The 11,126-nt window shown below is 60.5% G+C and overlaps 2 protein-coding genes across 2 annotated transcripts; one reads left to right on the forward strand and one right to left on the reverse strand.

Annotated features, from left to right (window-relative positions):
• The first annotated feature begins 101 nt into the window (after window positions 1-101).
• Window positions 102-6,638, forward strand: CREB3 (cAMP responsive element binding protein 3). The gene is made up of 10 exons (XM_054986106.1): window positions 102-136; window positions 514-642; window positions 722-947; window positions 1,044-1,153; window positions 1,262-1,354; window positions 1,783-1,889; window positions 2,051-2,119; window positions 2,578-2,662; window positions 2,894-2,978; window positions 5,282-6,638. Exons 2-10 carry the CDS (start codon window positions 514-516, stop codon window positions 5,665-5,667), a joined length of 1,290 nt encoding a protein of 429 aa, XP_054842081.1. The 5' UTR covers window positions 102-136; the 3' UTR covers window positions 5,668-6,638.
• A 1,985-nt stretch (window positions 6,639-8,623) lies between these two features.
• LOC129334468 (avidin-like) lies at window positions 8,624-10,458 on the reverse strand. The gene is made up of 4 exons (XM_054986605.1): window positions 10,357-10,458; window positions 9,943-10,153; window positions 9,012-9,132; window positions 8,624-8,824 (listed from the first exon to the last, which is right to left on the reverse strand). Exons 1-4 carry the CDS (start codon window positions 10,456-10,458, stop codon window positions 8,791-8,793), a joined length of 468 nt encoding a protein of 155 aa, XP_054842580.1. The 3' UTR covers window positions 8,624-8,790.
• Window positions 10,459-11,126: the final 668 nt, after the last annotated feature.

Below are 11,126 nucleotides of genomic sequence, written 5' to 3' on the forward strand. Positions count from 1 at the left end.
CAGCCAGGCCGTCCAATCGGCGGCGGAGCGGCTGCGCTCATCGGCGCGCCAGGGGCGGGGCTGCGCAGGGCGACGTCACCTTGGCCGTGTTGGAAGCGGCGGCGGCGGCGGCGGCGGCGGCGTTGTAGGCTCCCAGGTAGGGCCTGTGGAAACCCCCCCCCTTCCGTAGACGGGGACGGGACGGGACGAGGACGGGGATGGGCGGAGAGGCGCCGCCGGAGGCGCCGCCGCTGGCCCTGGCGTGCCGGGCTGGGGTTGCCAACTCCTGGTTGGGAAATTCCTGGAGGTTTGGGGGTGGAGCCTGGAGCGGGCGGGGCTCGGGAGGGAGAGGGAGCCCCACCTTCCGAGCCAGCCCTTTTCTCCAGGGGAGCTGAGCTCTGTCGCCTGGAGCTCGGTTGCAATTCCGGGAGATCTCCAGCCACCACCTGGAGGCTGGCAGCCCCGCTGCCTGGGGCGGGGCGGGGGCGAGCGCTGCCTCCCTCCCGTCTCCTTCCCTTCCCGTCTCCCGCCCAGATGTGGCACCCGGAGGACTGGGCGGCGCCGGCCGACGAGGAGCTGCTGGACTTCCTGCTGCGGGGCGGCGACGCGGCAGGGGAGGCGGCGGGGGACCTGCTGGCCGACTGGAGCCTGCTGGAGCCGGAGGTGAGGAGGGGCGGCGGGCGGGCGGGCTTGCCTGGCGGGGTCCCCCTCGGGCGGCCCTGACTCTGCCCTCTCCCCGCAGGGCCTGGGGGAGGCGGCGGCGGAGGAGCTGCTGCGCTGCCTGCTGAGCCCCTTCGCCGACGAGCCCGGCGGCGCCCCGGAGCCCTCCCCGCCCACCAGCGACGGCAGCCTGCCCGACGAGCCCGGCGGCTCCGACAGCCCCCTCGGCGAGCCCGGACGCCTGGCGCCGGACCACACCTACTCCTTGCTCCCGCTGCTGTCGGAGGGCGACGTGGCCATCGACCTGGGTGAGTGGCCCCGGGGGTCTCCTTCCCTCGCTCCCTCCCTCGCTCCGCTTCTGCGGATCCTGCCCAGTGCGGCTGAGCCAGGCCTTCCTCTTCCAGAGACGTGGGGCCAGGCGGAGACCCCCGAGGAGTCCAGCGGCAGCCATCGGGACTCCGGCCTGCCCGTGGTGGTGTCCGTGGAGGAGCCCCTTCCTGGGGTGGAGCAGCAGGTAGGGCCTGGGCGCTCCTGGCCCTCGTGCGGGGGGGGGGCTCTCTTGGCAGCCCCCCATGTGTGCCCCCCCTTCATCTCAGTCTGATTTCTCTCGGGATCTTTTCAGTTTGCCTTCCCTGAGCTGATCCTGACCGAGGAGGAGAAGCGGCTCTTGGAGAAGGAGGGGGTGTCCATCCCCTCCAACCTCCCCCTGACCAAGGTGAGCCCCGCTGGCTTCAGACTCTGCCCTCCCTCCAAAGGGACAGCCAAAGCGGGAGGGAGGGAGGGAGGCAGCCAGTCAGTCTAGCAGATCCCCCCCCTTGCAGAAATGCCCCCTGCTTGGTAAGGGCGTGATTGGGTGGGGCTTTTTTCCCTGCCGGGCCAAGAGAGGGATGCTCAGCGTAAGAAGGAAGGGCTTCCCTGTCTGTAGTAGCAGCCATAAGGCAATGCTTTTGCGGTCAGATCTGCTCTGCAGCAAGAGAGCTGAGTTCAGATCCGTGTCTGCTCTTTGCTTGGGCAGGTGGGAAGGGACTCGGGCTGGGGCTCCTGGCCCATGTGGCAGCCGGGTGTTGCTCTTGGCTAAGCTAGCGTGAGCCAAAGAGGCAAAGGAGGGAGGCTTCGCTCACCCTTGGGAAACTTGCCTCGTAGGCTGAGGAGCGGGTGCTGAAGAGAGTCCGTCGGAAGATCCGCAACAAACAGTCCGCCCAGGACAGTCGCCGGAGGAAGAAGGTCTACATGGACAGCCTGGAGAGCAGGTGGGGACGGCGGGGCAAGAGGCACCGGGACTTCTATAGCCGCCCGGCTGCACGTGGGTTGGGAGAGGGGGGAGAGGCCGTGTGTGCCTCACAGAGAGCAGCTGTGGGGGGGGCGGGGGGGACACCAGCCTAGCTTCACGTCTGTCCTGTCGCTCCCCCAGAGTGATTGCCTGCACAGCCCAGAACAACGAGCTTCAACAAAAAGTGCATTTGCTGCAGAAAGAGAACACGTGAGTGGCGTGAGGGCGAGGAGGGGGCTGCCCGACTCCCTGCCACCTTGTATATTCCACCCCTGGGGACTGGGGGCTTCACGAGCTTCAAGAAGCCATCTTGTCCCCCAAAGGCTCCGGGCCGGAAACGAGCCCTGCAGCAGCTGGCCAGCTCTTTGGCTGGCCAGAATCCGTTCCGCCCCCATTGCTTTGCAGTCTTGGAAGTGGGGCAGTAGTGGCCTGGCTTGGCTCCTGCTTACCAGATAGAGAAGTTAAGCTAAGAGAGAGCACCCTGCCCAAGCCCACGGCTGGGGGGCTGGGGGCCTCTGTCGTGCTCTCCGCTGGCCCTTGGTGCAGGGCAGCCGGGTGCTGATTCAGGCCAGCAAAGAGCCAGCAGTCGGGTCTACGGTTCCCCTGAATGCCCGGCAACCAGCAGGCCTTCCCAGAAGTGGTGATCCATAATTCTGGCTTTCCTGCAGGTCGTTGCTTACACAGCTGCAGAAGCTGCAAGCCCTGGTTCAGCAGTCATCCACCAAGACAACCACGGCCAGCACTTGCGTCATGGTGAGCATCCTACAAGGAGCGGTTTGCATGCTCTCCTCAGGGCTGCCTTGCCGGTGTGTGCCTGATGTCAGCCACATTACGCACACATGCACACACGCACCTGGCTGTGCTGTCCCTGTTTCAGCGCAGGGGAGCGGGGCTGGCTTCCTGCCCCTGGTTGGGATCCTGGCCCTCTGCGCGGGTGGAGTTGGGGCTGCTTGCCTCGCTGAGGATTGTTGTGTCTCTTGGCAGGTCTTGCTGTTGTCTTTCTGCCTCATTCTGGTGCCCAGCTTGTACCCCTTTGGAGGCCGGGAGCGCCAGCTGGAGCTCCAGGGAGGTGGGTAAGCCCGCGGGCCAGGCAGGTCGTCAGCAGGGCCCTCGGTCTCCGTGAACGCGCTGCCCTTGTTTGCACCACGTGCTGTAGATGGGGCCAGTCCTGCACCAGGAGGAGAGGAGGGGCCCCTGCTCTTCGCCACGCCCCCCTCCTCACGTGGCTCGGCCTAGTGCAGAGCGTGCTGCTTGGGGCGGGGACGGCGCCTGCGCCGTTTTGTTCGTGTCTTGCCAAATACCCACTCCGGCAGAAGAACACCTCGCGGATGCCCGCTGGCCTGGCTTGTGGGTTTCCCAGGAGCTGTAGGTTGGCCGCTGCTGGCCACGGGCTCCTGGGCTGAGAGGGGCCTCCCTAAAAATGCTCAGCAAGCGCTGCCGCCATTTCCCAGTTAGCCTCAAGCTGTTATGGCTGAGACGTGATAGGGTAGCCATCAGGTTTTTGAAGGGCTGCCACAGGGAGGATGGAGCAGAGTTGTTTTCTGTTGCCCCAGAGGATCGGACCAGAACCAGTGGGTTGAAATTAAACCAAAAGAGTTCTGCTACGCATTAGGAAGAACTTACTGATGGTTATTGTTGGTTCTTCAGTGGAAGAGAGCCAGTTTGGTGCAGTGGTTAAGAGCGCGGGACTCTAAGCCAGCTGGGTGACCATGGCCCAGTCACAGCTCTCTCAGAGCTCTCTCAGCCCCACCCACCTCACAGGGTGTTTTGTTGTGGGGATGATAATAATAACATACTTTGTAAATGGCTCTGGGTGAGTGTTAAGTCATCCTGAAGGGGAATATATAAATCAAATTTTCTTTGGAGATTTTTAAGCCCAGCTGATTCTAGGACTGAGTGAACGTAGGCTTACTGTAGAGGGAAGGCGGGCAAGGATGAGCTGGTGTTGGGCTGCTGTGGCCCTTTGTTTTGTGCTGACGGAAATGCCAGTCGCCACTTTGGGATCAGGAGGGAATATTCCTCCAGGCCAGGCTGGCCAGGCATCCTGGAGGATCCTTTTTGCTTTCCTCTGGGCACAGAGCAGGGGTGTAACTGCGCTATCTAGAAAGCAAAGCGGCCCGGGTTCAGGGGACTCCTCATTCAGTTTGATCAAGAATTATGGGGAGCAGTTCCTGTTGATAGTGTGGGGGCTTTTGTGAATCGTCGTTTCGTTTTAAAATTGTTGTGGTAGAGTTGCATATATCTTGGGTAGCTTCTTTAGCCCCTGATTTTATTTATTTGATTATTTACGTCACTTATAGCCTGCCTTTCTCACTGAGAGTCAAGGCGGATTACACAGTACGAGCTTAGTACAATCAGTATCAAGGACATTTCCATACAGTGTCAAGGACATTTCCACAAACAATGCCGTGGGGTAAATAGATACAAGTTTTAAAAGGCATAATGATAGCAAGAATCCAATACAAAATGGAAGAAAATACTGGAACAGAACATAATCACTTCTAGGATTGACATTAGACAATAGAAAGCACAGGTAGTACATAGGAGTACATAATAAAAGCAACAGATAATATGTAAGGCAACATAGTGGTGAGGTCTATGGCCCCTAACTCATTAGCGAAGCATCTGAGAGCCCCTCCCTACAATACAGCCCTCCTTACTGAGTAAAAAGTCTTTTTGAATAATTCAGTTTTGCATCGTTTGCGGAAAGCCAGGAGGGTGGGGGCTCTCCTGACCTCCTCAGGCAGGCCATTCCACAGGGTAGGGGCCACCACAGAGAAAGCCTGTGTTCGGGCTGCTGTTGATTTCGTAGGATGCTGTTGATTTCGTAGGAGGAACAGGTGAAATTTCTTAAGCGTGTTTTCCTCTGTCCAGTTAGTTCCCTTCTAGCCCTCCCCTCCATGCAGAGTTTAACAGGGAGAGTAAAATCAGCTGCTTCTTCCAGCCTTCCCAAAGCAGGCGCGCTCTCCGGAGTATCCCCTGGGCAGGCACTTCAGTTGGCCTGTCTGGGCAAGAAAACTGGTTTTCTGGGGCAACAGAGAACTTGGGCATGTGTGTGACTGAAGATTGGCACTTGCCTGGATGGACAAGGCTTAAAATCCTGCCATCCCCCAATCCCAGTGAAATAGACACACTTTGGAGCATGGGACATCTTGTGGGGGGGGGCAGCCCATCGACTGCCCAGCGCTGCCACCTTCAGGGCAGGAAGGCACCATTTTCTCCCCCCTGCATAGCTTCTCGTTGCCTCAGTCCACTCCCTGCCATCCCCAGAAGCAGAGGGTCTATGCAGCAACCATAGACTTGGGGGCGGTGCTCTGGCTCATTTCTCACCCCTTGCTCCACTGACCCCCTATTTCCCCTGTGCTGTTGCAGTGCTGTCCCGGAGGCTGCGCGAGTATCCAAGCGACGGGGGCCAGCCACAGGGCGAAGCTCTCCAACCTGCCAAAGCCGTCGGGGTCCCTCTTGGCCATCTGCTGCGTCCTGAGGAGACGGTGCCCAGAGACGATCCACAGGCCCCAGGGAGCGTCAATCGGTCTCTGGACGGCAGCCAGCACTCCCCGGAGGAGCAGCCCGCCCCCACTGCCAACAGCAGCGACTCCTCTGGTTCCTCTTCCCAGCCAGCAGGGCTCTCGCCTCCAGAGAAGCCACTCCCAGGGGAGCACGCAGCTTTCCCGCCTGCCTCTGTCGACCAGAAGCAGGGCTGGGTGGACCGTACCACGAGCGTGGTCATCCAGCCACGCCACTCCGACGAGATGTGAGGCTGGAGGAGCAGAGAACTGTCTGCCAGCAGTGCGAGATGCAGAGACAGGCCAGCGCCCTGCCTCCTGGGTACCGCCCTCGGGAACAGCGAGGAGGTCAACATCTGAAGCAGCAGGACTGCCCCCCCCCAAAAGCCCTTCCCTCAGAGGGTGGCTCTTGGGAACGACTCCAGCGCTGGCTTGACGCTTAGCTGTGAGCTGGGAGGCTCCCAACCCGTCCGGAGGCAGGCGAGCTGGTGGTCAGTTTGCAAAGGCAGGCGAGCTGGTGGTCAGTTTGCAAAGAGTTTCCTCTTGCTCTTGTGCAGCAGAGGAAAATCCACCATGCTGCCACCTGGCCTCCTCCATGAACAGGCGTGGCCCTGGTTGGAGCCATCCCCTGAAAGCTGTCCCCTTTCTCCGGAGCTTTTCCTTTGCTCCGTAACTCGAGCCCAAAAGCTTGCTCTTTGCTGAACGCTGGCACCAGAAACGCTGGCAACACTTGGCCGCCTCTGCAAGAGGATCCTCTTCCTTCCTCACAAGAGCCTGTGCAGCCTTAACCTCCCCGGGAATATCAGAGAGTCAGAAGCATCGCCTGCAGCTGATGCCGCAGCCCTGACCTCCCTCGGACAGGAAAGACTCTGGCAAAGGGCTCTCTGCCACCTGCACAAAGGGTTCTTGGGCCCCTGGAGGTCCTGCTTCCTTTCATTGTCACATGTCTCCATTTCAAAAGCTGCCTTTGAACCCTTGCTCCTGTGGCTAGGCAGAGCAGCCTCTTCTGTCTGGGGTGCTAGATGTAGCCTGAGGACCAGGCACTGCTGGCTCCGGGGAACTATAGTGGGGGCGGGGGGGGGGGAGAATGCTGCTGTCCAGGCTCTGCTCTCCTATTTTTTTTGCTTTGCTTCCTCAAATCTTGGGGAGTTATGAGGCCTTGAGGCAGGGCAGTGGTGGGAAGAGGCAAAAATCTACATGTCATAAAATAAAGAGAGGCAAAATGTTCTGATTGGTGGCTGCGTGTGACTGGCCTGTGACTTCCCTGTGTTGCCCTGCAGTCCGCAGCCGTGGGGCTTCTGTCACGTGTGCACCTTGGTCCACAGCACCCCGTGCCATCTGGGTAGGGGGTTCAGCCGTCACAGCTGCTGCAGAGAGCTGCAGAGTTGGGGAGCGGGTACGTGACCCTCCTCCTTGAAGCCTTGCACTGGTTGCGGGTGGGCTCCAGGGCACTCCTCTCCAGCACAAGCCCCCCTAGGGCAGGCCCCTGAGCCCTCGGCTAGCTGCTGCCTGGTGTGCTGTAAGGCCTTCCCAGTTCTAGCAAGAACCACAGGCAGCAGCGGCAGGGAAAGCCTTTTCTTTGCCCAAAGCCCTGCAGGGTGGCTGCCGGTCAGGAGTCCAGGACGGAGCTGGTTGGTCCAACTTGGTTTGAAGCAGCTTTTCTGCCTTGGAGAGATTGTGCGAAGGAGTCTCCAGGTATTGTGACCAAGAGGACTGGAGGCTTCAGAGTGCACGTTGGGTGTGGGTCTGCGCACTGTATCTGCCAAAGGATAGCGTGGTGCGTAAAAAGGAGCCAAAATAATCAAGGGGGTGAAACCATTTCCACATGAGGACAGGCTGAAGCTGCTGGGACTTTTCTGTTAACAAAACTACGCAGTGGACAAAGAAAACTTTGGTTGTTGTGGGTTTTCCGGGCTGTATTGCCGTGGTCTCGGCGTTGTAGTTCCTGACGTTTCGCCAGCAGCTGTGGCTGGCATCTTCAGAGGTGTAGCACCAAAAGACAGAGATCTCTCTGTCTTTTGGTGCTACACCTCTGAAGATGCCAGCCACAGCTGCTGGCGAAACGTCAGGAACTACAACGCCGAGACCACGGCAATACAGCCCGGAAAACCCACAACAACCATCGTTCTCCGGCCGTGAAAGCCTTCGACAAAGAAAACTTTTCTCCCTCTTCTGGAATAATGGATTGGGGGAGTGGCACCCCAGAAAAATCTGAATTTTTAAAAAAAATACATTGTGGGGTTTTATAAAAAACCAAATGATAAAAGGACTGATTGTAGCATTCACCAGATGCCTTCTGGGGTGGTTGCTAGGCAACCATAACAGTTTAGCTAGTATTCCAGGCTTGGTTTCTGTCAAGAAAAGGCAAGGGAGGGACAGGGCCCTTTCCATGGCTGTTTTGGCCTTTGAGGGTGGACACTGGGGCCAGGCCCAGAAATGAACAGGAGGCAACTTGATACCACATGACTTGAATGACTCACCCAAGTCTCACTGCTTGCTACTGTTCAACAGTAATCCCCTCCCCTCGAAGCCAGTGTAGTGGTTAGTTTCAGAGAAGGATGTGGGAGGCCCAGGTTGGAATCACCACTACTGTAGTAGCTCAGTGGGTGGCTTTGATTCCACCACACGTGCTCAGTCTAACCTACTGTACCTGTCAGGATTGTTGTGAGGATACTAGGGATGAAAGGAGAATAACGGAAGCTGTTTTGGGTCCCTATATTGGAGAAAGATGGCAGCATATGAATGAAGATAAGAAATATAGGTGATGAGGGGTTGCTAAAAGGTATGTGCTTTAGTGGGTTTGAAGGAGAGAAGAAAGCAAGGAAAGACGAGGATATGGGGGCTTCCAGGAGGAGGAGGAGGACATAGTGTGGGGGAAGGGATGCAGGAAAAAGTAAAGCCCCCCCCCCCAAGTCCTTGCAGGTTTCTCGCCATCCAATTGGGACATGAGGAGTGGGGAAGGGGAAGGTGGGAGAAGGAAGCAGGAAAGGGGGGGGGAGAGACGATGGGGGGCAGGGGAGGGAAATGAAGCATGGAGAGGAGAATGGGAGGCCCCGCTCAAGTCCCCGGGTCCGTCCCCCCCCCTTGTTCTCCCTGATAGCTAATCTTGTAACGGGGACTGAAGAGAGGCCGGAGGTTGGTTTATTCCCAAGGATCACTCAGTTTTTTAAGATTTTTATTTGAAATCAATCTGATCACTCAGGAAAGGGTTACATATTTAAAAATCAGAGCCAAAAACAAACATGTCCGTGGAAATGGGGACGGAAAAGCACGCGTGTCGTCATCGCTCGTCCCCTCCATCTTCAATTCGAAAGCTAAAACCGCGTTCTTGGGCCAGAAGCTGCCGCGGAAGGGCCGGCTGCGTTCCGGGCGCGCTCACTTCAGACGGGTGAAGGTGTTTCCGCCCACCCTGCAGAGAGGCAACGGCGGGTCAGGGGGCGCAGCAGCAGCAGCAGCAGCAGCGGGGGGGGGGGCTCAACCCTCCCTCGGCCCTCAGCCGGCGCCCCTTTTCCCGGCAGAGGGCAGGCCCGAGGACGGGCGGCTGCTGGCGGACGAGGCCACCCCCGTGCGCCCCGCCGGGGCCCCGCTCGCCTTACCGGGTCGCTTTCCAGGCGTCGTCCGGTGAGTCGGCGCGCTCGCGCAGGAGCCACGCGGTGTCCAGGCGCTCCTCGCCCGCGGCGTCCACCAAGCGCTGGCCCACGAAGACGGTGGTGGAGTCTGCAGGGACAAGCCCCGGGCCCCGCGCTGACTGACGGAGGCGCAAGCAGCGGCCGGCCGGCCGGCCGCCCGGCGGCATCTCGGCTCAGGGCCGGGCCGGGACGCCGAACAGGGGGGGGGGCGGCTGACCCAGGGGGAGCCCCGCCTGGGGGCGCGCGGGGTGGGGGTGGGGGTGGGGGGCCCGTGCCAAAGCAGGAGCTGCCCGGCCGCCCCCCGAGCCCCGCTCCGCCCCGGAGCCTGAGCCTGCGGGCGGACCTCCCGCTGGCGCTTGGCGGGGCTGGCGGGAGGCCGGGCGCGCTCCCCCCGGCTGGGCAGGCAGAGAGTCCGCGCTGCCAAGGTCAACTCCAGCCCTTGGGGCCGGGCGGGGAAATCAAGCGGGATCTCCGCTCCAGAGAGCCTCCCGCCGGCAGCGCTGCAGAGCGCGCCCCGCCCTCCCTCCCTCCGCCGACGGGCCGGTCCTGAGCCGGCTCCAGAACCCAGAACCCGCGACTGCGGCCCCCTCCCGGCCCTTGGGAGGAACGGAGGCGTAAAAGCAGGCCCGACGGAGAGGCCAGCAATCTGGCGACCCCAGGGCCGGAGCGCCGTCGCGGCGGCAGGGCCTCCTCCAAAGACGCCCGGAACTCTGTGCGTCGGGGGGGGGGGGGGGTCCAAGCTCTCCGCCTCCCCCAACCGGGACCCCAATGCATGGGGGGGGCCGCCTCTGGACAGCCCGTCCCGCATCAGTTGAACTCCCGCCCGCCCCCTCGGCTGAGCCGCTGGCTGGATGCCCGCGGGCCCCTCCCGGCCCCGCGTTGCTGCGCCCAGGCCCACCTGAGAAGGTCCAGCGGACGGTGAAGCCGAAGGTGGGCTGCTCCGAGGGGCCGGCGAGGTGCAGGGCGCCGTAGAGGGGCGACTCGCGGGGGCGCTGGTGGGCCGCGGCCACCCGCGTCAGGTAGGTGCCGTTGAAGGCGCCGGCGCTGTCGGGGGGGTCGAGCACCATCACGGAGCCCAGGTCGTTCTGCCACGTGCCGGTCAGGGGGGACTGCGCGGGGAGAGCGAGGGCGTGAGGGGCGCCCCTTCTCCTCCGCGGCCAGAACGCCGCCAGGGCGGGCCGAGGACGGGGCCCCGCTCGCCTGCTGGCAGAAGCCGCCCCGACGGCGCGGGAAGGGGCCCTGCTCCCCCCGCCCGCCGCGGGACGAGGGGCCGCGCCCGGCCCGCCGCCCGCCGCCGCGCCCCTCCGCCCACCTGGCCTTGCGCTTCGGCCGCCCGCCCGACGGGCAGGACGCGACAGCCGGAGAAGATGGGGCAGAGCAGCGCCACCAGCCGCACGAGAGACGGGCGCCCCATGATCCTGCCGGGCTGCCCCGCCGGCCTGCCGGCTCCCTCTTAAAGGAGCGCCCCCCCACCCCGCCCCGCCCCTGCGCAGCATTCTGAGGAAACCAGAGAACTCGGCGGTAAAACCACCCCGAGGGGTTAGAGCAGTTATGCAATACTAGTTTGTATAAATTATTTGTAAGAATATTTAAAGGTGCAAAGTGTCCTGTACTCTAATGAATACTAACACATATTTAAAAGTACCAAATGCCATAGATGAAAGACAATAAATATTACAATATTACAAATTTACATCAGTGTTGGCCAATTTCAGAATATGGTAAATAATGTTCCAATGTTCCAAGAATGTAGTCCAATAATGTCTTTTCTTCCTTTCCTTTCAGATGGGAGTGCCGAAGAGGGACGCTCCAATGAAGACCCCAGTTCAACAGATAATTATTCCACAAATAACTAATTCAAAAAACTGACTCTTCAGCCTCTCTGTCTACATTTTCAGGTGGAGCTGTGAAGATGGGGGAAGGGCCCAGGGGATGTCCCCTGCCCAGTGGCCGGCTGAACAATTCCACTTGTTCCATAGGAATCACTTCATCAGGGGCCAAATAGGTTGGTCCGCCAAGCCGAGGTGGATTCTAAACACAGAACATTGTTATGCAAGTACTATACTGCCCACTCCCTCCCAG

This window comes from Eublepharis macularius, chromosome 8 (assembly GCF_028583425.1).
Source record: "Eublepharis macularius isolate TG4126 chromosome 8, MPM_Emac_v1.0, whole genome shotgun sequence".
NCBI lineage: Eukaryota > Metazoa > Chordata > Lepidosauria > Squamata > Eublepharidae > Eublepharis > Eublepharis macularius.

Coding starts and splice junctions, on each gene's coding strand:
- CREB3 (XM_054986106.1), top strand. CDS start 514: ATGTGGCACCCGGAGGACTGGGCGGCGCCGGCCGACGAGGAGCTGCTG. Junction 948..1,043: donor CGACGTGGCCATCGACCTGG/GTGAGTGGCCCC, acceptor TTCCTCTTCCAG/AGACGTGGGGCCAGGCGGAG. Junction 2,663..2,893: donor CGGCCAGCACTTGCGTCATG/GTGAGCATCCTA, acceptor GTCTCTTGGCAG/GTCTTGCTGTTGTCTTTCTG.
- LOC129334468 (XM_054986605.1), bottom strand. CDS start 10,458: ATGGGGCGCCCGTCTCTCGTGCGGCTGGTGGCGCTGCTCTGCCCCATC. Junction 10,154..10,356: donor CGGCCGAAGCGCAAGGCCAG/GTGGGCGGAGGG, acceptor CTCCCCGCGCAG/TCCCCCCTGACCGGCACGTG. Junction 9,133..9,942: donor CGTCCGCTGGACCTTCTCAG/GTGGGCCTGGGC, acceptor TTGTCCCTGCAG/ACTCCACCACCGTCTTCGTG.